Source organism: Sebastes umbrosus, chromosome 10 (genome assembly GCF_015220745.1).
Source record: "Sebastes umbrosus isolate fSebUmb1 chromosome 10, fSebUmb1.pri, whole genome shotgun sequence".
Taxonomy (NCBI): Eukaryota; Metazoa; Chordata; class Actinopteri; order Perciformes; family Sebastidae; genus Sebastes; species Sebastes umbrosus.
Window position 1 is genome coordinate 17,939,380 of NC_051278.1, and position 24,519 is coordinate 17,963,898.

A 24,519-nucleotide genomic window follows, 5' to 3' on the forward strand; every position below is an offset into this window, starting at 1 on the left:
GTATTACTACTACTACTACGACTAATAATAATAATAATAATAACATAAAAACTACTACTACTACTACTAATAATACATATTATTATTATTATTATTATTATTATTTCAGCTATAATTATAATATAATTATTATAATAATAATTATTAATATTACTAATACTAATAATAATGATAATAAAGATCAATACTACTACCACTACTAATAATAATAATGATAATAATAATAATAATAACTTAAAAACTACTACTACTAATAATAATAAGTATTATTATTACTAATAATAATAACATCATTACTACTACTAATGATAATAATAATGATAATAATAATAATAATAATAACATAAAAACTAGGACTAATAATAATAATTAGTAGTAGTATTATTTCAGCTATAATTATAATATCATTAGTATAATAATAATTATTAATATTACTACTACTACTAATATTAATAAAGATCAATACTACTACTACTACTAATAATAATAATGATAATAATAATAATAACATAAAAACTACGACTAATAATAATAAGTATTATTATTACTAATAATAATATCATCATTACTACTACTAATGATAATAATAATAATAACATAAAAACTACGACTAATAATAATAATAAGTAGTAGTATTATTATTTCAGCTATAATTATAATATCATTAGTATAATAATAATTATTAATATTACTACTACTACTAATAATAATAAAAACCGATACTACTACTAAGAATAAGAATAATAACATCAATACTACTACTACTACTACTACTAATAATAATAATAATGATGATAATAATAATAATAATAATAATAATAATAATAATAATAATGATAATAATAATAATAATAATAAGCATTATTATTATTATTATTATTATTTCAGCCATAATTCTAATCGACTTATTATTATAAATGCGAATAATAAAAATAATAAGAATAGTAATTATTATTATTATAGCTATAATTATAATGTAATTATTAGCTAATAATTATAACATCATTATTATCATTACATGTATCCAACTCTTCAATGCTCCATTTACAAGGTCGCAATTATTTCGGATGTGCGTCAACTGCGCTCTCCTGGTATGTGCAGTTGAACGCGCAGTTAACTGTTCGTCAGCGGTCAGGTGGAGCAGCTCGTCTCTGTCAGTCAGCAGCACAGCTAGCTCCATGATGGCTAACCACCAACACCAACAACAGCACCGTTCCGTCTACTCCAGTGGATCGTCTTGAGGGCGTTTCTCCTACAACTAGACTAGGAAGTGAAACAATCGGTGGTGTTTTCAGTCAACAGCTCAGCAGCGAGAGGACGACGAAGAGGAGCTAACAGCTAGCTAACGTTAGCTTGCCAATGGTGAGTAGCGTTAGCTCGAGGCTAATGTTAGAGCCGGTGGTGGCTAATGTAAAGCTAACTGTTACTGTCAGTAGTGTTTTATAGTTAAAGCAGTCTGTTTAAATGTGTTATGTTATGTATTGTATTGTTCCCGGTATTTTATGGGCCCAAAATGTTGTTCTAGCTTCCCACCTGTAACCCCTAAAAGATACCCTTGCAGAGATTGTGCTCACTAGCCAGAGACCTTCACCACCTCTCACTCCCTCTCTAGTAATAGCATCATAACCAAGCCATAACTTTAAACAGCTGTTTCTAAAGGGGTCTGGATCAGTTATGGGTGTTAGCTGGTGACGTAAAGGTTCCCCTTTTTTTATTAAAGAAGAAAACATCTGCTAGATGTTTAAGAGGCCTTATGTCATATCTATTTTTAATAAGACTAGCTAGATGTTTTAATTTTACATTTCCTTATCAGTGATTGCCAGAGTTTGATTTGGGAAATAAGGTATTTTTTGGGGTTGTGGCTTTTTCCAAATTACATATAAATCTGCAGGACAGATAATAATGCACTATGCTCATTTTTAACAGTCTCTTCTGCACTATATTCACTTTTTTAATAGTCGTGTATCACAGCTGTTACCCTGCACTATATTCACTTTTAACAGTTTTCTTCATCACCTTGTATTTTTATATCTGGTATATTGTTTTGTACTTTGCACTACTAACTTTTTTACTGCCTTTTTATTAACATGTTTTGCACTATGGAACTGTGATGTATGATGTATGTATTGATTTTAATTTTACATTTCCTTATCAGTGATTGCCAGAGTTTGATTTGGGGAAATGAGGTATTTTTTGGGGGGTTGTGGCTTTTTCCAAATTACACTTTTGTATTAATTTTAAATAAGATAAGATAAAATAAGATAAGATATACCTTTATTAGTCCTGCAGTGGGGAAATTTGCAGTGTACAGCAGCAAAGGGGATAGTGCAAAAAACAAGATGCATCAGCTAACTCAGTAAAAAAAAGACCTAAACAAAGTGTAACAAAATATGAACCATTTAAATAGAAGGAAGTATATAAATAGGAGCAGTATATACAGTATTGACAATAAACAGACTATTAACAAAATTGCACAAGTGGAAAATGATATTGCACAGTGAGAAGGAATGAATTAATTAATTAATGAAATTCCACCTGAAAATATCAGGTTATTGTCAGTTTTTTGGTGTGTAAATGCATGAACCAACTTTTCATCCGCATTGGCAGTTCAGTTGGTTTAATAGCAGCAACATTTCACCATTCCTAACAGTCAACACCTTTATTTACCTTTTTTTTTTTTTAAATTATACATTATCCATATTAATAGATGTTACATACTTGTAGTGTTACATCTTCAGACTCTGATCTAAGATTAAACCCTGATAAACCAGTTGCTCTGACACACCTTAACAAGTCAGTAATGTTAAACCCTAAATGTGAATTTTGCTCCTTTGGATTACTTCACACAGCAGAGTTGTTTGTGTAAACGTTTCTGCATTAGAAACTGGAGATTACACTTTTGTATTAATTGTAAATGCTATAGCTTCCCACCTGTAACCCCCAAAAGATACCCTTGTGCCCACTAGCCAGAGACCTCCACCACCTCACACTCCCTCTCTAGTAATAGCATCATAACCAAGCCATAACTTTAAACAGCTGTTTCTAAACAGGTCTGGATCAGTTATGGGTGTTAGCTGTTGACGTAAAGGTTCCCCTTTTTTTATTAAAGAAGAAAACATCAGCCCGATGTATGTTACGAGGCCTTGTGTCATATCTATTTTTAATAAGACTAGCTAGATGTGAGGTGGGTTGTTGATTTGAATTTTACACATTTCCTTATCAGTGATTGCCAGAGTTTGATTTGGGAAATGAGGTATTTTTTGGGGTTGTGGCTTTTTCCAAATTACATATAAATCTGCAGGACAGATAATAATGCACTATACTCATTTTTAACAGTCTCTTCTGCACTATATTCACTTTTTTAATAGTTGTGTATCACAGCTGTTACCCTGCACTATATTCAGTTTTAACAGTTTTCTTCATCACCTTGTATTTTTATATCTGGTATATTGTTTTGTACTTTGCACTACTAACTTTTTTACTGCCTTTTTATTAACATGTTTTGCACTATGGAACTGTGATGTATGATGTATGTATTGATTTTAATTTTACATTTCCTTATCAGTGATTGCCAGAGTTTGATTTGGGGAAATGAGGTATTTTTTGGGGGGTTGTGGCTTTTTCCAAATTACACTTTTGTATTAATTTTAAATAAGATAAAATAAAATAAGATAAGATATACCTTTATTAGTCCTGCAGTGGGGAAATTTGCAGTGTACAGCAGCAAAGGGGATAGTGCAAAAAACAAGATGCATCAGCTAACACAGTAAAAAAAAGAGCTAAACAAAGTGTAACAAAATATGAACCATTTAAATAGAAGGAAGTATATAAATAGGAGCAGTATATACAGTATTGACAATAAACAGACTATTAACAAAATTGCACAAGTGGAAAATGATATTGCACAGTGAGAAGGAATGAATTAATTAATTAATGAAATTCCACCTGAAAATATCAGGTTATTGTCAGTTTTTTGGTGTGTAAATGCATGAACCAACTTTTCATCCGCATTGGCAGTTCAGTTGGTTTAATAGCAGCAACATTTCACCATTTCTAACAGTCAACACCTTTATTTACTTTTTTTTAAAAAAAATTTTATACATTATCCATATTAATAGATGTTACATAAGTGTAGTGTTACATCTTCAGACTCTGATCTAAGATTAAACCCTGATAAACCAGTTGCTCTGACACACCTTAACAAGTCAGTAATGTTAAACCCTAAATGTGAGTTGTTTGTGTAAACGTTTCTGCATTAGAAACTGGAGATTACACTTTTGTATTAATTGTAAATGCTATAGCTTCCCACCTGTAACCCCCAAAAGATACCGTTGTGCCCACTAGCCAGAGACCTCCACCACCTCACACTCTGTTTCTAAACGGGTCTGGATCAGTTATGGGTGTTAGCTGTTGACGTAAAGGTTCCCCTTTTTTTATTAAAGAAGAAAACATCAGCCCGATGTATGTTACGAGGCCTTGTGTCATATCTATTTTTAATAAGACTAGCTAGATGTGAGGTGGGTTGTTGATTTGAATTTTACACATTTCCTTATCAGTGATTGCCAGAGTTTGATTTGGGAAATGAGGTATTTTTTGGGGGTTGCGGCTTTTTCCAAATTACATATAAATCTGCAGGACAGATAATAATGCACTATACTGATTTTTAACAGTCTCTTCTGCACTATATTCACTTTTTTAATAGTTGTGTATCACAGCTGTTACCCTGCACTATATTCACTTTTAACAGTTTTCTTCATCACCTTGTATTTTTACATCTGGTATATTGTTTTGTACTTTGCACTACTAACTTTTTTACTGCCTTTTTTATTAACATGTTTTGCACTATGGAACTGTGATGTATGATGTATGTATTGATTTTAATTTTACATTTCCTTATCAGTGATTGCCAGAGTTTGATTTGGGGAAATGAGGTATTTTTTTTGGAGTTGTGGCTTTTTCCAAATTACTCTTTTGTATTAATTGTAAATACATGAACAAACGTTTCATCAACATTTCACCATTCCTAACAGTCAACACCTTTATTTACCTTTTTTCCCCTTTTTTTTTTATTCATTATCCATATTAATAGATGTTACATAAGTGTAGTGTTACATCTTCAGACCCTGATCTAAGACTAAACCTGATAACCTAGTTGCTCTGACACCCCTAAACGTCATTAATGTTAAACCCTAAATGTGAATTTTCTCCTTTTGGATTACGTACGATACGATACAACTTTATTGTCAGTTTGCACTGAAATTAATTTTGCATCCATAGGCAGCTCAGTTTGAGAAAAAGTACACATCCAATAGACATACTGTTACCATAGACAGACAGACAAGTAAGACCCATCAGACAAAAAACATCTCAATTATTCATACATAACCCATTCAAAAATTACCATCTGTCCTCTGGATTTACATCTCCTTAGCAGCACATTAATTATTATTTAGCAACAAGATTGACTGATGGACAAAAGCGTTCTTTAGCCTGATGCGGTTAAATGTAGGGACTCTAAATCGCCTCTTGGAGGGCAGAAGTTGATATTCCCCATTTAAAACATGTAAGGGATCAGAAGAGATGCTGTTGGCAAGTCTGAGCATACTCTTGTTGTGAGCTGCTTGAAAGGAGGCTGTCACAGGTTGGCCAATGATCTCCGCGCAGATTTTGATTTGGCTATAAAGTTTAATTTTAAGTTTTACAGATATACTACTGAGCCAGGCTGTACTGCAGTACAACAGGACACTCTGAGTCACTGAACTGAAAAAATAGAAAAATAATCTGGCTACTGGCTCCAAATGATCTACTTCACAACAGACTTTGTTTGTGTAAACGTTTCTGCATTAGAAACGGGAGAACTGTTTGTCTATTGTACAGGTTTAACAATGACTTTTCCCCCTTCCTTCCTTCCGTGCCATTATTATACACCTGACACTTTAGTTACAAAGTAGGCTCAACAAAAAGCAGCTGTCACTGGGTTGATATGAATGAATTATTTAGCTTGGTACAAATTGTACTTGCTTGCTTGATTCAAATGACTGAGTTGCTGAATTGTCTGTCAAACTATAGTAATAATTATTGTTAATTTCTGTGAAACAATAACAAAGTGGCTATTTCGAGGTCTGAGTGTTTTGGGAATTAACACCTAAGTTAAAACATAAATGCGTCAAGGACAGCCAATTTATTTATGGTGTCCTCGTATGTCCTCTGTGTCCTGCGTGCCCAGTTACATTTTGTTTTTAGCTGACAACTTTTAAAGATCACTTCTTCCAGGAAGGGATGCACATTTGGATATTAACATAACCTGGTACGATTTTGCTTTTGCATCAGGCATCTGTGTCAGCCAGGTCAAATTCATGATGAGCGATTGTGTCTCATATTGGTTTTCGCTGGCGTGAACACAATGACCTGTTGTCTCCCTGTGGATGATTTATTCATTTCATTACATGACTAATTTAGGGGGCCGTCTGTATGATTGTTTTTGCCAGTTTTCTTTTGCTCCTACTCCAGCCCAAAACAACTATGGCCTTTTCTTTAATTAGGTCTAAATAAACCTTGAGCTAAAAATGTTTGCATTTAATGACAAGGATATCTGTGTTTATTTCTAACGCTACCAATTGGTGATATTGTATTTCAGGCCTATTTCTGCAATGTTATTCATAGTATTTTCCCTTACCCCGTTATACTAATGCTATAATTGCCAGGTCTGTTAACCAATTAAGCCCAGAGGACAGATGTAGACCTCATTCCTTAGTAATAGCTCCCCATAAAAGTTAACCATCATCCAAGTCTTTCATATTATTAAACTTGATCTTGTGACTGTGTGACTACTGCTGATGTTTTATTTTTATTGTTGGCTTCTAAGTTTTTGAAGATAATATGGCTTGGCCTCAGCTTTGTGTAACTTCGGGGACTAATCTTGTATTTACACCAACATGTCTCTAGTGGAAATACTGTTTTTCAACCAAGTTGAAGGAAAGTTTTGCAAAAACCTGTTTGCTTTAGCCCAGATATTGTTTTAAAAAGAGTCTTAATTTGATTGCTTTAACCTCTAGGCCTACAGGTGTATCCCAGATGATGTAAGGCACCTTTGCCTTTAGAGACCAAGATGACTGAAGTCCAGGCCACAGTGGAGTTCTCTGTGGAGCTCCACAAGTTCTACAACGTGGACCTGTTCCAAAGAGGGTGAGTACGCTCTCATTGTCGCTACATATTCGGCTCCTTTTTGCCAAGTGTTTCCAGCAGGTTCATAAATGTTTTACCAAATAAATGTCTTTCCCAAGCCTACAGTACAGACCAGTTGACCTTGCTAATTAAAACAAGTCAGCTGTGATGGTATGCTTTGAATGGACTTGAACAAGCCTTGGTTTGCAACTAGTGGTAGAAGGGGACCAGGATGTATTCTGCGAGTGTCCCAGCCAATCTGGGACAGATGGCAATCTTGTTTACACCTTCAGGGGCCTCAAACAATGCTTGTTTTGTACAGACAGCATAGAATATGCTAACCAGTGCTTGAGTTAGAACTGTCCCCAATACCATTTTTTGGGCTTCGATGAGAAATATTCAAAGGTATTGGAAGCTCCGAGGTGTGGCAGGCTGACATGTTCTTCTCTATGTCTGTTTCCATCTCCCCCGTTTCAGTGCCGCTGCTGCACTACTGTACACACCTCTACACACAACAAACAGTGATACCCGTCTGAAAATTTCTACTAATAATTAATGTTGAATATGAGTAATGAATAATGCACTTGTATATATTTCCCCCCAAAAAAATGAAGCATTCGAATACTGATTTGGAAGTCGATTACCATGGCAACAGTAGAAGCTTCGAAACATTTGGGTCAGCCCTAGCTTGAGTAAACTATTTTATATATTTATGTAAGTTTAACCTTGTTGTTGTATCTTGATTAACATAGTGCTGCATAGGTCCACCCCCTCTTAGTCGACTAGTCGACTAATTTCTCATTTTGGTCTTAGTCGACTGAGATGTCTTTAGTCTCTTAGTCAGTTTTTATGCCTTTTTCGTGCTGACTGACTTATTTCCAAGAATCTTATGAGCACATCTCTGGTAAACACAAGATTTAAAGTTGTGCTTTTGTATGATTCTTTTTGGAGAAACTCAGTTTTAAAGATATGTTGATTAAATCAACTAATTGATTAGTCGACAAAGTTAAAGTTAGTCAAGAATTTCTTCGGTCTAGGACAGCCCTTGTGTTGCAGGGATAGTAAATGGTAAAACTGTGTATAATTGTAACATGAAAGTGTATGTCTAAGGAAGCCTCTATGAACAGAGATTCAAGTAATCATAATTCGACTCACCAGACAGACATTTGTTGTTGGATCACATTCCAGTTCAAAGTATAGCATAGTACACTTAATCAACCATGTAGCTGTCACCTAGTGGCGTCTTTGATCTTTAGCAGGAAACAAGCTATGGCCCAGATTTCCCATATGAGTTAAATTGTCACTTACTCCTCCCTGATACAGTTCTGGTTGTGGCACTGTGTTGTATGGTGTCCTACTGTATGCTTTTCCTTTCATACTGCCAATTAGGAATAATGAGCCTCAACAAATATGTGATTCCCATTTTCTTTCTTTTTCTCAAACATCCAACATGATGTCCAACAAAAACAAAATTGCCATGTTTCATGGAAAACTAAGGAGGAAAAATGATGTTGCAGTTGTTTTAAACAGTTGTGGTCTTTAACATCTGGAAATTATTTTTTCCTGCAGCAGTGTAATGATACTTCACTTTGCTGAGATAAAACTCTACGCTCCTCCTGGCTCAAAAGTGCTTTAAGAGCTCAGGTTTACTACATGAGTGACTGCAAAAGAAAGTGCTCATTATTTATTCATGAGAGGTGTAGTGTCATTTTACAAGTAGAGGCACTTGTGACTAACCTGTGTGGTTTGTTCCCCTTTCACTGAGCCACTAACGATGCTAATGTGTCTGCATTTTCAGCTTCTATCAGATTCGTGCCGGTCTGAAGGTTTCACCCCGGGTCCCACACAAAGTTGAGACCAGTCTGCTTCACCCAGGAGGTAAATTAATTATAAAGATGTGTACAATATCATTTTTTTTCCTACCCCACTTAATCTTTTTGAGCACAATGTTTTATCTACACACACATTGGTGAAACCTTTTCTGTAGTTTGAAAGGATTCAGGTACCCTTTGTGGATCCAACCCTAAGACCCCTTTCCCCACAATTCTCCAAATACAGCCATTAAAGTAATATTTTGGTCACTAAAATAAATCACTGCTACTGTACTTTTCCTATTAGAGGGCTTGTTGTTTCCCTGTAAACACAGGTGACACTAATAAGTCATACTAATACTTCAGGTACTGTAGACTTGCATACACAGCTCTTAGACATTAGCGCTGTTCCAGGTAATATTGTTATTGCAGATTTGGGTTACTTATTGTTTTGTTAACAGGGAGCTGGTAGGGCACGGGCTTATCTCACAGGCTGCTCCTTGTTCTCAGTATTTCTCTAAAGCTTAGTGCGTATGCCTCAACCCCTTGCTTAGAGACCTGCACTGCTCATTTTGCACAAAACACTCAATTCTTCGTTTCATAAATAAACAGGATCATCAAGAGAGGGTGTAAACCAATGCCTAAATGTTTTATTTTCAATGTGTATGACTTTGAACACCTTGCTTAATAGACTAAACAGGTAAATGCTAATGCAGACAGATTGGTTATAATCAATAAATTGTTATTTTTCATAAACAGATCGTTAACCATAGGTTTTTTTTTTGTTTAGGCTCCGATCTGGCATTTCCTGCTTCAGTCCAAGATGATTTCATCAACAGCAAAACTTTCCAAATCCTGTACAAGAATGAAGAGGTAGTGGTCAACGATGTCCTCATCTTCAAAGTGATGATGCTGCTGGATGAGAAGAAGGTAAGTTTAAGAAAAAGAGGTGGTGCTTTTACTAGGTTTTTTACGGCCATGTATTTTTTTCACCCAATCCAAAATATGTATTGTGTTTTCCCAAGCTTACGTTTCTCTATATGATGCCACTTCTGCCCCTCTTGGCGTAAAGGAGGCCGATTGAATTTACATAAGTTTGTTTGACAGCTGAATATAGCCTGTATCTATGGTGTTTTCTCTTGTGTCCTTTAGTGTTTTTGTGTGAAATAAATAGAGAAAGGAGTTGGTGTGAAAGTATTTGTATCAGGAATATTGGTACAATCTTTTTTTTAACATCCATATGAACACAGTTTGGAATTTCAGGTGCTGTCTTCAACCAAAAGCAGTGCATTAGAAGCATGATGCACCTGCAAAATGTCACTGAAATGGAGACAAAGCTTGCTTCTACTTTGTTTGTGCCGCTCCACAGTTTACTGGAATGTGGAGGTTACATTTTTCTAACAGGGCACATTGGAGTGTTTTTAAAAACTGCTGTGTCGTCAGGTTGACTGATTACAACCACAACAGGCTTCAAATGTATCAGGATTATTAGAGCTGAGACATCAAATACAAAAAACACCTTGAATGGTGTTGTACAGATTTTGCAGATGGACTTCACACACTGGCTCTACATTTGACCGTCTCCACTGTTTTTCATTATTCTCAGGTGGAAGAGTCCCTCAATGACATAGATTTCCAGCTCTTCTTGGATTTATATTTCACAGATGGTGATTACACGTAGGTGTTGCAACATTTTAACTACTGCATGTACTTAATGTCGGTGTTTGTGAATTTGATATTTGCATCTCTTATGCAAATGAGGCACTAATTTGGTCCTCTGTACCTTCCTCATTTCATTTCCACAGGCCAGATGATCCAACCTCTCTACAGAATATCAGTGGCCGTACACTCCGCTTGCACTTTAGCCTTCAGCGAGGCATCCACCAACATGTCAACGTCATGTTTGACTACTTCCACCTGTCTGTCATCTCTGTAGCCATCCATGCCTCCCTAGTGGCACTACATCAGCCCCTTATCAGGTCAGACTGCTACCTAACCCACAGAGAAGAGGACCATTTCTTGCACTGAATACAGTTACACATTCATGCACAAGTGTTACAGCTCTTTCATAAATCCCCATCCGGTTATTTACTATTGTTATTTGCAGTAAAGTCCATCACAAACCTTTTTGCATGACTCCACACAACAAATGTAACATTACAGTTGAAGTAAACAACATAGCTGTTGAATTTAAATTGACATTCATGTACAACAGGGAGTGATAAGTAGCAGAATCCTCATTAGAAATGTCCCATTAAATTCTCGTTGTGATAAGCTGAGATTGATTTCTCTCCCTGTGTTTACGTAGTCTGCCTCGACCAGTGAAAACCACATGGCTTAACCGCAACGCTCCACCACAGAGCAAAGACTCAGTCATCCCACCTCTGGAGAACGTGGTGTTCGGCAGCAGTTATGTCAAGCAAGTATCACCAGATGTAAGTGGACCTTCTGTATAGCATGGACCGTGTCTTTTGGAAATGTCCTTTTTTTATATTTGTAGATGCTATTAAATCTCTGAGCTGTCATGAAAGTCTTGAAAGATGCCACCGCCGTGTCATTTTACAAACTTTGGTGTGTAACGTTAATTGCATTTGAAGCACAGAGAGATGTGTCAGGCTGACAGATAGGACAGATGAAGTGGGAACTATCAGACCACTGTCACATTTGGCCAGGAGTAATTGGCCTCTGCTGACAGAGAAAGGTGGCCAGCTAAAGCTGCCCCAGAGATGCGGTAGTATGAATGTACCAGAGTCAATCAGACAGAACGGAGGCAATGCCCCTCATCATTCCTTGATGCATCACTAATGGGCAGCTTGGGAGCAACAACACATCGACCACTATTCATTTCACTACGGGTATCTGTGCAGAAGCTGCCATAAAGCATTGCCACGCAGATATTGCACACAAAATAAATGTCTGGAAGTAACAGGCAGATAATCTGTTGTGATTTATAGGGCTGCATGGATTACTGTAATACCAGAGTAATACATCCTTTAACCATTTTTCTCCTCTATGTACTGATATATGGGTATGCCGCTATAGATCAGTGTTGAATTCATCATCAAGAAATCATGTTATCATCATTCAGTCATTTATTTACCTGATATCAATATGCTACATTTACACTACTATTTTTTCACTAAATTCTGTTTGTGACCGCTGACTGCGTAGATTTATTGCAGAACACATTATTGTTAATAAAAATTGGCAAAAGCATTACAGATTATGTTGCTGTCAGAATTAGATTCACAAATACTTTACTGATCCCTGGGGGAAAATTTGGATGTTACAGTTGCTCTTAAAGAATTGTAAGAAAACAGAAATAAAAGAGTATGTAACATGTAATTTATGTACCTAATCCTGTAATACTATGTACATAAAATGTGACACAATGTATGTAGAGAAATATAAATAAGTATAAAAATAAGAATAAGAAATTAGAAATATAAGATGTACAAGATATGTACAAATATGTGCATCAAACGCATACTATATATAACCACAGTGTAAATAAGTAAATGCTGAGGAGTGGGATCTATTAAGTGTGTTAAATATAAACGCAAGAATAGTATAAATAAGAATTAAATAAGAATAATTGAAATGTACAGTATGAATGCAGTATTAATGACAGAGTATTGCACAGTTAAATCTGAGAGTTTGTATTCTCTCCTGGCAGTGGCTACAAACTGAATGTTTAGACTGCTCAGAACAGCACTAATGTTGTTTACAGAATTAAATCATCTACACGCTCTTCTCTGTTTCCCTCGTGATCCCACAGGGCAGGACATTCCTGGTGTCTGACCCCTGTCTGCAGCATGCCTTCGGCCTGCACCATAACCTCTGCTCCATTATCCTACAAGCGTACCGGGGCCTCTTTGACTACTTCACCTCCATCACCAAGGACCTGCCCTCCTCCCATCGTATGGAACTAGGTAAACACTGCACTGTGGCTTCACATCAACTTATGTCAGCGTTGTGGGGTGACAACACATTGTATAGTAATGAAATCCTAAATACCCAGACTTGTCTCTGCACAGTCTTTATTGTTATGATTTTTTAACTCAAGCACTGAGAAGAAGCAAGTATTCTCAAGGTTATACAGTACAATTACCTTCTGATTTATTTGTTGCTTCGGATGGATTTTCATTGTTTTGTCGTTTCAGCGTCAGTGTTTGTTGTTATAATGCAAGTTTGTTGAGTTCTCATATCATTTCACCTGATCCCTGCACATTGACATATTCTACCCTTTAAACAGACTACACAACCAGCAACCCACTAAGTTGATTTCGGCATCTAACAGTGGTTCACTAATCTTAGTTCATTATACTTACAAAATCATACTTGCACTCATTAGATAAGTCTGTTAACCAGTAGACTGAAGCCAAATTGTAACACAATTCACCGTTGGCTCGCTAAGCCTAACCCACCACAAGTGGGCAGATACTAACCCATCCCAGAGGACCAGATAACAAAAAGGTTAAATATGCCTATATGTGCAATCTTACTAGCAAAGCCCAGCATGCAAGTCCTATATGAGAGAGTACTCAGAAGACCCTATCCCAGAAGTCAAAGGCACGTCTACATAGGTATGTCCCGAACCTACAGTACCTCAAATCAGCCTGCCTTTCTCTCTTTTTTTCCTCTTCACTCCAGTTTCCTCCTTGTAGAAAACACCATGTCCTCTCTATGTCCCACTTTCCAGAGACATTATACTTAAACTGCTGTCATGCCATCCTGTATATATATACTCAAATCTTTCTTTCCATCTTTATAATAAGGCCTTGGCCAAAGAGTCTCATAACACAGTGGTTCTGTAGAATTTGTAGTGACTCTCTGGTCATGTCATATAAAACACTTTCTGACACCAGTGCTGTCTAACACCACTTCTTTATTCTGCCTGTATTACAGGCTCTTTTAATACCTTTCTGTATAATTGAATAGATAAATTATGAAAGTGAACCTTGGTGTTGACGCTGTTCCTCTGCCTCCCTCAGAACAACTCGACTTAGAGGCCCGTCTAGCTGAGTTATGTGAACAAGTCAAGGTAAGACCTGTCTCTGATAATTGTTCTTCAGTAGGGCAGTGATGCATAACATTTATTGGAAGCAACAAGCCTGGTGTTTAGTTTATGGGGCAGGAGGAGGTGACTGGAAATATGGCACAGGGCCACATAGAAGTTGTTGGAATAGTGAAAAAATCTTTCTTTGGATCAATGTGTCTCAGTGCCTGGGAGGGCATGAGTGTGAAGTCCTGATTTATTGGAAGTACACGGTCATGTTGCATTTTAATCTTTGATACTATTTGTTTGATTTTGTGAACAAATGCTACCATACATGCAAACTGGGTCTGTTGCTGCATATAAGAGCAGCACAAGCAAACACTAGAAGAATCAAGGGAGGAAATACATATTACATTTTATATATACTGTATATGTGTATTTGTATTGCATCAAGGGATGTAGTATTGGTGGATATTGAAGCTGAGGTATTTTCATTACCAAGTGATACAGAATTGCACAAGAAATCATAACTGGAGTCGGTGATGAGAATCCTTTATAGTTATAGCCTGGTGACTCGAGGTCTGTCGGCAAATTATGGAGAAGAGATGCTGCTGGGCCGCTAGAGAGTTCGTGAATTTGTGAGCAGACTTGCAAGCGCTCAGATTTTTACTTCACAGTTGGTAGAATGGAGTTTGAAAACTAGTCTCTGAAACAATTCATAATTGTGTAGGTGAGATAACCTCTCTTTGGTGTTTGGATCCTCGAGTCCTGATGGGTTGGCCCACTAAGGATTACGAGCGATGGAGACTGTTTTGCAGAGCTGTGGTATGACAGGAATTTCTGTAGATGACGGTGTGGGACATTATGCAGGTCAAGTCTTGTATGTTTCAGTGTATAGCACTTTGTTTCCAAATATAGTATTTCATATATATCCTGTGAAAGTAGGTTAGATGGACACAGGAATGTAAATAGATTAACTTGCATTTATATGCAAGTGTAATTGGATAATATTAATTTTTGTCAGTAATGCATAAAAGTGACTTGAAAAGCGGCTTAGTTATAATTGCTAAACAACTAACTGTTTTAAAATAACCTTGTGGAAATGAAAGATAACAGTACTCAAGCGTCTTGAGGCTTAAGAGGTCAATGTATTGTGTATTTTTTTGTGACTCAAGTAACAACTAACTTCAGAGGAAAATGATAAATGATTTTTTTTTTTTTTTTAAATTTTCTGAGAAATTTATCAGTTGACAATCAAGAAATGTCAGAATCTATTTTACTATATTTTACTTGATGTAAAGCAATGTCCTCTTGCAAAGAACTGCGAGCCGTTGTTCTTTATGCTGATGTTAGGGAGATGTGCTCACTTGAGCCCTCTGGTGGGTGACTTCTATCCCTTTACGCTCAGCAGAAAGCCGAGTCCCCTGACGAGCTGGCAGAGCTGGTAAATATGAACCTGGCTCAGCTCTGCTCTCTGCTCATGGCCCTCTGGGGACAATTCCTCGAGGTAGTGTCCCTGCAGGAGCATGTTGCTGCCCTCCTAGCTATGGAGCACCATACATTGAGAGTGAGTCCCAACTTCTTAAATCATCTACAAATTGAAATATCTCACTAGTTACCTTTTGAATTACAAGACTGAATCTTGAACGTTTACTCTATAATGTGGTGTTATTACAGGTAAGGCGGTTTGCGGAGGCTTTCTTTTGTCTCGAACATCCAAGACAATCTGCACTAGCGTATCAGGAACTACAGTAAGTTGCAGTGGCATGTTTGTCTTGATTACGAAATATAGTGTTGCTGTCATCAAGCCTGTGCCAGCCGCTACTCGTCTGAAACACTATAGCCCAAGTATGGAAACGATGACTCTCTTTTTTTCTCTGTCTGACTCTTACTGTGTCCTTTCCTCCCTCCCCCTCTAAATCAGTGCTCACAGTCACCAGCAGATGACTAATGCTATCAAAAGCTCCAGCTACTTCCTGTCTTTGCCTCCACTTCCAGTGGAATGTGCAGATCTGGATGGTGACGTTAGCTCCCTGCCGATCATCTTTGAGGATAGATACCTGGATTCTATCACTGAAGGTCAGTCATACAGTAGTGCTGCTCAACTAGATGTACAGTCAGCAGGCACTGACTAATTATTGTAAACCAAATATGTTTGTGTTTGTTCCCCTTTTTTATGATCAACCTGGTTTGATTCTGAAGATCGCGATGGACCCTGGCTGGGCATGCACAACACAAGGACTGGCTCAGTGTCCAGCAAAGCAGACAGGCCCAACTCCAAGGAGTGCAGTGCAGCAGCCAGCTCCATACCCGAGTCTCAGTGTGGCCCTATGGATAACACCTGGCCAGACAGCTATGATCCACCGCCCAAGTCCAAAGGCAAGTCAGTCAAGATGAAGAAAAATTCAAAGACTGAGAACTCCAAGAAGCTGATCAGACAGGGCTCCAAGGACTCTGTAGTGTTGGTGGGCTATAAGAACCTCAAAGCTCCTTATGGTGACACAAAGCACAAGGAAGGGGAAGCGCCCCTAAACCAAGAAGAGGAACGAAACTTGCAGAGGGACTCAAGTAGTTATTTAAGGACTAATGCAAATTCACTTTTTGACTCTGGTGCCACTTCAGCGCTTTGTGGAAACATTGCTGCTGATTCCGTTGCAGTTGACAATATAACTACTGCTGCTTGTCAAAAAGGTTTTTTCAAAAAGCCTACAAACTTGGACGCACAGAATAATCCTCAGGCAGGTACTGGGGTTAGTGCAACATGCAGCCAACCACTTTGCAAAGATGAGCAAGTTGACCACGGTGGCCAAAAGCTGCCACAGTGGTCTGCTGGGCTGAAGCAAATAGAGGTGAAACCAAGTAACAAGGACCCATACCGAGGGGACAAAGTAACAGTTCTTCTACCATGTCGGACTGATGGATCGCTAAGCAGTAATATTCCTGAGATCACCCAGTCAGACCTCTGTGACTCAAAACAGTCTGTGGTGGACCCTGTGTTTGAAAGGCCAGGTAAAGAGGCAGCACAGCGTAGCCAGCCCTGTCTGGTCTCGGTACAGGTGAAGAGTGATTGTATCAGGATGCCAGATGGAGGAGCCCCCAGCGCCTCGTCTCGCCTCTCTGACTCAGGCATTGAAAGTGAGCCAAGCTCCTTCGCCACTCAGCTTGTTCCAGGACTTCAGACTTGGCCAGGACTAGGTTTCGCTGAAGCAGGTTTTGCTGCCCCACCGCCTGAGAGGTCCCTCCTGAGTTCTGCACTAAGGCCTGTTCAGCAAAGCTCAGTGCAAAAGCCCAGTGGACCAGCAGAAATTCTTTACCCTGAAAATACTAGTGCTGTCAGCGGAGTCCAGTCCTCTCTCACTTCCATCAACTCCTTGCCCTCAGATGATGAGGGCGAAGGCTCCTCTAGGGGCTCCAGTGGAGCTGAAGTCAAAGGCAGGAAGTCCAGTGTATTGGTGCAGGAGCAGAGTTTAGTCTTCTCCGGGGATAACAGACCTGCCATCGACTTGGCCTGCGCCCCTGACACCGCTGCAGGTGATTCCCAACTTGTAAAACCTGCCTTTGATTTGGAAACTGATTCCAAATTAATAGGTATTTCTGAACTCGGACTAGAAGGAGCAGCTGGTTCTGGGGCCATTAAAGAATCCCGTAGCGAACCCCATACCGCTTGCCCCTCCAGCAACTCCGCCACCAGTAGCACTGACCTGGTAAAACGTGGGATGGTAGAGAACTACTTTGGCTCATGCTCTAGCACAGATGTGTCTGAGATCAGCCCTGTAGAAACATCTGCCATCACACTGGGAATCCAGGCCGGACCACAGGTTGAGGAGGACGAGGACGAGACCGAGCATGAGATGATCGAGAACGGTTACTACGAGGAAGGCGATGGCTATGCTTTTGTCAACGGCGTTGCCGATGAGGAGCAAAGTGGGGCCGGGGACGCAGCCGCTTCAGAGACGAGTCTTCTGTTTGAACAGCTTGGCATCGGCTACCCCCATGAAACAAAGGATTTATCAAAAGCTCCCATCTGCTCCAACCTAGCCTCCAGCAGTGCCGGGTATAGCATGGTGAGACCTCCCTGTCGATCTACCTCCTTTTCCTCTAACCTGCGGTGGTACGAATGTGCATCCACACCACAGATGAAAGCGTGAGTCATCCTGCACATTTTGTCTTATATCCCACTTAATGTTATACTTTATGCAGATATTTGTCCCGTCTTGCACATTATAGATTAATATTCATCAACTATTTAATTCTAATTCTGCAGGTTCATTAAAGCCAAGGAGGAAATGAAACAGCTGAGGCTGCCTGGCTTCTTGTATAGTGAAGTACCTGAGCTGGCATCCACTGTGCCCTACTTCAGCTTGGAGGAAGATGAAAGCTGTGAAGAAGGCATCCATCTCATAGTCTGCGTCCACGGCCTGGATGGTAGGAAACCATATCTTCCAGAGTGAATCAGTTCCTTTAGCGTCTCTGTTTTGTATTTAAAAAAAACACATTAATGTCTTGCAGGTAACAGTGCAGACCTGAGACTGGTAAAGACTTACCTGGAGCTTGGACTGCCTGGTGCTCGTATAGACTTCCTAATGTCAGAGAGGAACCAGGTGAGTGAATAAGCACAGAGACACAACTGCCATCTGATATCAGCATTCATGAGCTGTAACACCTCTTCCGGCGGTTTCACAAGCCAGGATTTAATCCGTTTTAATTGAACTCTGGTGCGGTTCAACCCCTGGTTGTGAGCGCAGTAATCGTGCTCTGGTGCGGACCAAAACATCCGGTCCGAGACCGCTTGCGAGAGGTGTTCTCGGACCGTTTCCAAGCGAATCAAAACGCAGGCTGCCTGCGCGGGCATTTATTGAGATGGACACAGGTAAAGGACAGGTTAACATGAGTGGGAGAGGACTGACCTGGACTTCTGCAGAGACGGATGTTTGTTTGACATCTGGGCCAAACAGAACATACAGAATAAGCTAAATAAAGTCCTCAAAGATAATGACGTCAATAAAATCATTCGAGAAAAACTGAAGGAGGGGATTTGTGTGCTGAGTAGATCAGTGCTGAGTCAAAGTGAAAAAATTTCAACTGCATGAAATTCCGCGATATCTCTGTATAAGTTGCAGCTCTCAAGACATAAAAGATAAATTCGCTCCTTCATACACCCCTCAGCAAATACATTTTTTAATTTGGTCTGCTTTAATTTGTGCACTGTGAAACCAGACTAAATACAAAAGAGACCTAAAGTATAAATTTCACTCTGACACAGACTATGGCTTGTGAAAGCGCCCTTATTGAATCAAACACACTCCAAAAGATAGTCTTCTCTTTTCATTTAATGCTCTTTTCATCCACAGAATGACACTTTTGCTGACTTTGAGTCAATGACGGACCGATTGCTGGATGAAATTGTCCAGTACATTCAAATATACAACCTCACAGTGTCAAAGATAAGGTAAAATGCTCTATTCATCCCAAATATAATGCAGTATCTAAAAAAAAGGATACGTTAGTAGTTCATTAAGTAGCTGCATGATGCAGTACTGTAGCAGTTACTTTAGTAAAAGTCTTATCTTAACTATGTAAAGTTTGTGAAAAAAAAAAATGTGTTACCTTAGAAACCAGTTTCACTCTTCCAAGTTCTAAAGCCAACTGTACATCCTGTTATTTAGATGTTATGTCGCTCTCTAAATGTGTGACAGATGTGCATGTAGATGTTGTTTCGGTGTCGTTATGGTCTCTTCGTTTGCAGCTTTGTGGGTCATTCCTTGGGGAACCTCATCGTTCGCTCAGTGCTAACTAGGCCCAGGTTTAAATGTTACCTGAGCAGGCTGCACACCTTCCTCTCCCTCTCTGGACCTCACCTGGGCACATTGTACAACAGCTCTGCTCTGGTCAACACGGGTAAGTTTCAAAACATTTAGCTGCTGGTGGAAGATGGCACATCTTATCATTTTTGGATATTTCACTAACAGTTAATCGCTAGTTGCCATGGTTGTGTCTCTGTCTGCTCTTTCGTCGTGGTGAAGCCTCTTAAAGATCTGTTATGTTTGTTCCTAGGCCTTTGGTTCATGCAGAAGTGGAAAAAGTCTGGGTCACTCCTGCAACTGACGTGCCGCGATAACTCTGATCCTCGCCAAACTTTCCTCTACAAGCTCAGCAAGAAATCTGGTTAGCTTTGCTTCTTTTTCTTTACAAAAGACATTTCAGGCTGTCTATGTGGAATATGAGATCGTAGAGATAACTTTTCTATTGATCTACTTTTAAAGGTCTGCAGTTTTTCAAGAATGTGGTGCTGGTGGGGTCACTGCAGGATCGCTATGTCCCCTATCATTCTGCTCGAATAGAAATGTGCAAAACTGCATTAAAGGACAAACAAACAGGTGAGTTTGGATTGACTATTAGGGCTGTCAAAGTTAACGCGTTAACATACATTTGTTTTAGCGCATTAATGCAACTTACGATTTTTGGGTTGTAGCGGGCTCAGTTTTAAAGCTAGAGTAAAGATACATCTTATGCTTATCTAATTCATAAGATGGCATCTTATGAAACTATAAAACCTATGGAATCCATTGAGAGCAACCATGTCATATTAGCTTGTCACAAAGGAGGTTAAATAACGCTCCAAACCTGCGCTACATTTTGGCGAGGTAAAAATGACATGGCCATTTTCAAAGGGGTCCCATGATTTGAGCATATTTTGTTATGCTAAATGCAGTACCTGTGAGGGTTCCTGGACAATATTTGTCATTGTTTTGTGTTATTAATTGACTTCCAATAATAAATATATACATAAATTTGCATAAAGCAAGCATATTTGCCCACTCCCATGTTGATAAGAGTAATAGATACTTGACCAATCTCCCTTTACAGTACAGTTTGAACACATACAAAAATTTGAAATAGTTAGTTGGTAGACAGGATAGCAGCTTTATGTCATGCTGACCTTGTATTTACCTTTCTGGGAGTAATGGTTTACTGGTGATCTGATGTTATCACCTGCCTTCACCCTTACCCTTGACTAAGATGTACTTGGCAGTATGTCTCAAAGTAATTTAGCAACACTACTAGGGAACCAATAGGGATGTTGACGATTAATATGAAAGTATATTAAAAGATAACTTTGGTATTTTTCAACCTGGACCCTATCTTCCCATGTTTTTGTGTCTAAGTCACTAATGGGGACAACTTTTTTGAAATTGGCCCAGTATTGAGGGAGAGCGCTGCAGCCGTGAGCTGTAATGTAATAATCTGGGGCAACCTGGCACCATCATTTTACATCCACTAAAAGTGCTTATTTCCATCGATTTACAGCCTTTGTCTAAAATCTAAATCGTTAACCATTATACAGTTCTACACATAGGGGCTTAAATTGCACCATCAAATGGACCAAACCTTGCCCTGTTCATCCTGTTCCACTCTTGACCCCTATCAGGTCCTGTGTACGCTGAGATGATTGAGAACTTGCTGCTGCCAGTACTTCAGAACAAAGACTGTAATCTAGTGCGATACGATGTCATCCACGCCCTGCCAAACACAGCCAACTCCCTTATCGGCCGGGCCGCCCACATCGCCGTCCTCGATTCGGAGATCTTCCTGGAGAAGTTCTTCCTCGTTGCAGGCCTCAAGTTCTTTCAGTAGAACTGCGGTCAAAGAATCAAAACGCATTGGTGGACGAGAGGAAACGTGGAGCTAATACCTCACTGCATCTAAACTTTATTCTGATTATCGTATCTGGATTATCTCTTGGTTATTAAATGCATATAATCACTTTTCAAAGACATATGAGCAAAAATCACAATTACTTTCATTTCATGTTTGTATTGGAATCACGGTGGATATGGACATTTTTATTTTTCTACTGCCATCTCTTAAACATTTTGTTTTTTGTGTTTGGGGGAAACAATTCCCCCTCCATCATATGCTATATTTTCAGTGTTATTTATGTGTTATGTTTATACATTTAATAGTTATTCAATTAATATTAGATGCTGAACTGGATATGTAGCTGCTACAAAAAATGAAATGGCTGTTTTGGTGAGCTGGCCCAAGTCACGTCTGCACATACTGTCCTCACCATTGCAAAAAATGTTTCCCACCAACTTTAAGAGACACTGCATTGATTTGCACCACAACTACATTTTACAATGCTTTTGTACTGAAAAACGGTCATTTGTACAAGTTACTTTTTTATCAACAATTTTCCATCATTTTTAAAAAGGCAAAGATTGCAATTTGAAACAGGATTGTTGCTCAGACTTCGCAGCCTTGGCTTTGGTCTTAATACTTTACGCTGTTCCTGCACAACATTTACCCCAAACTGGTGTTGGGAGAATAAAGCTTTTGCCTACAACATAATACCATTTTATTACAGGGGTTTTAAGCAATGATCATGATTCAGCTAAAAAGCACATGTTGGTAATATGAACTTGTTTTATTGAAAGTATTTGGTTGGTATCATTTGGTGATTATGTGTTTTAAACTGGAAAGTATTGCTTGGAATTAAAAAATGTTTCTTGGAAAATTGTTTATATATATATCTCATCATACTCTACCATTAAATATGCATATTATGAAGTTGGTTATATGACTTTTCTTTCTTTCTTATGTGTCACTCCTGACCTCAGAGGGCTTGATACACTAAGTGATTTCTTAGCACTTACTAATACAATCTTAGCTGACATATGATTTAAAATGTTACTGCAGTTTATATTTTAAAAAAAAGCTAATTAATTTTAATCACCGTCGCAAAGAATCTCAAGATTTCATGAAGTCTAGTTTTGATTTACTTTGATGTATAGCTCCTGGGTTGGGTTCATTATGATTGAGCAGCAATGGTAATCCTATAGTTTCTTCAATTCTTTGTTTTCAACGTTTGTATTGTTATTGTGGTGCCATTTTATTTCAATGATTATTCATCTCCTGTTTAATTTTTTTAAATTTCTTTTTATGCAATTGATCAAATGGCCCTGCAGATGGCAGTGTAATCCCAGTAATGTGTTTCAAAACCTACAATAAATGTGGGAATCTGTGTGGAATGTTTTGCCTAGAACCTGGTTAAGTGTATAATGTTCGAGGTCATACTGTTTCAACTTCAAGTGCCATATTTATCAATGATGGATTAGAATATCACTTGGTATTATTCTACATATTGTGCATTAACTCAAGAGTGCTTAATGTAAGTTTTAATTTGTCATTCCCTCTGAGGAACTGTATATTGTACACCTCTCACATATAGGAGTTTGACAGTCCTTGTGCAACCTAATGATTGAAGTGTTCTACAAATGCAGTAATATTTGAAAAGGGGGTCATTTCATTGACTGACAACTGACTGATAGAAAAAGATAGATTGATGATTTATTTCCACAAGATAGATTGAAGATGAACAACTTCCCCTAAGTCTTTATTGAAATATTAAGCCCACAGAAATACACATTTACATACATATAAAAATAAGCACTATCCAGGTACAGGAGAAACATTCCTATTATTTTTATTCCAACATGAAGAGAGAAAATGCAGGTGCTTAAAACCCTCTGAGACCCAACTTTACTGTCTTTCAGAGACTGTAGCAGGTTCAGTTTTAGGCCTTGAGTAAATGTACAGATATCACATGAAACTAAAATACCTATAAGGAATCCTTTGGTACCATGTCATGTTAGCTTGTCGGGAAAGTTGGGCTAAATTTTGGCGAGGAAAAACTGTCATGACCATTTTCAATGAGGTCCCTTGACTTCTGACCTCTAGATATGTGACTGAAATGGGTTCTATGGGGAACCATGAGTCTCCCCGTTACAGACATGCCCACTTTATGATAATCATATGCAGTTTTTTTTGCATGCATTATATTTTTGCCTATTCTAAAATGACGAATTTGAATATTTCTGCATACTGTGGTGCATAAATAGTCTTGGAATTACATAAAATGGGTATCACTGTAAAGCTGAGACTCTTGTGGATCCATTGAGACAAATTCTATTCATGTGTGATGATGTTAGTCCCCATAGTAGCCATTTCATTGTAGTGAGACCATTTCTTTTTAAAAATTTGACCTCAACAACATTTCATTGTATAATTGAATTATTAACATTGTTAGTCTGTCTGTATGTGTATATATGTATATATGTCTATATGTAAAATTCAATAAAAATATTGTTTAAAAAAAAGAAGAAAAAAAGAGTTTATATTTCATTTAGTTTGCTAATTGCTTGATAATGTAATGAATCAGGGCTGCTAATTAAGCACTAGTGAAACTTCAAGGAGAACCTGAAGTGTCCCACCCAGTCTCAACAGTTTGTGCTGCTTCGACCTCTAATTAGTACATCACTATACCAATGCAAAACATTGGGGTGGGGGCGTGTATGTTAAGTACTATATTGAAACATTGATGTTCATCTTCATGTATGTATAAAAAAAGATGTTTATTTTTAGTTCATATTCATACGATAAAAACTCAAAATTATTCATATATTGAACGCAAAAAATAGTACGAACATTTCCAACTAGCCTTCAATCACAACAGAGCACCCCCCCCCCACAATTTATCCCAAA

At 38.1% G+C, this 24,519-nt stretch overlaps 1 protein-coding gene across 4 annotated transcripts; it reads left to right on the forward strand.

Annotated features, from left to right (window-relative positions):
- Positions 1-1,114: 1,114 nt before the first annotated feature.
- Positions 1,115-23,017, forward strand: fam135a (family with sequence similarity 135 member A). 4 transcript variants are annotated; one of them, XM_037781629.1, is made up of 21 exons: positions 1,115-1,362; positions 7,056-7,185; positions 8,963-9,042; positions 9,766-9,905; positions 10,582-10,652; positions 10,781-10,954; positions 11,284-11,410; positions 12,754-12,907; positions 13,484-13,561; positions 13,970-14,019; positions 15,383-15,541; positions 15,652-15,725; positions 15,899-16,053; positions 16,177-18,118; positions 18,239-18,399; positions 18,484-18,575; positions 19,326-19,423; positions 19,721-19,872; positions 20,029-20,139; positions 20,238-20,351; positions 21,404-23,017. In XM_037781629.1, exons 2-21 carry the CDS (start codon positions 7,109-7,111, stop codon positions 21,607-21,609), a joined length of 4,215 nt encoding a protein of 1,404 aa, XP_037637557.1. In that variant the 5' UTR covers positions 1,115-1,362; positions 7,056-7,108; the 3' UTR covers positions 21,610-23,017. The 4 variants fall into 4 exon arrangements, with proteins under 4 accessions (XP_037637557.1, XP_037637558.1, XP_037637559.1 ...); XM_037781630.1 differs by having other exon boundaries at positions 15,386-15,541; XM_037781631.1 differs by lacking the exon at positions 13,484-13,561.
- Positions 23,018-24,519: the final 1,502 nt, after the last annotated feature.

Coding starts and splice junctions, on each gene's coding strand:
- fam135a (XM_037781629.1), top strand. CDS start 7,109: ATGACTGAAGTCCAGGCCACAGTGGAGTTCTCTGTGGAGCTCCACAAG. Junction 14,020..15,382: donor AGTTATGTGAACAAGTCAAG/GTAAGACCTGTC, acceptor CTTTACGCTCAG/CAGAAAGCCGAGTCCCCTGA. Junction 18,119..18,238: donor TCCACACCACAGATGAAAGC/GTGAGTCATCCT, acceptor CTAATTCTGCAG/GTTCATTAAAGCCAAGGAGG.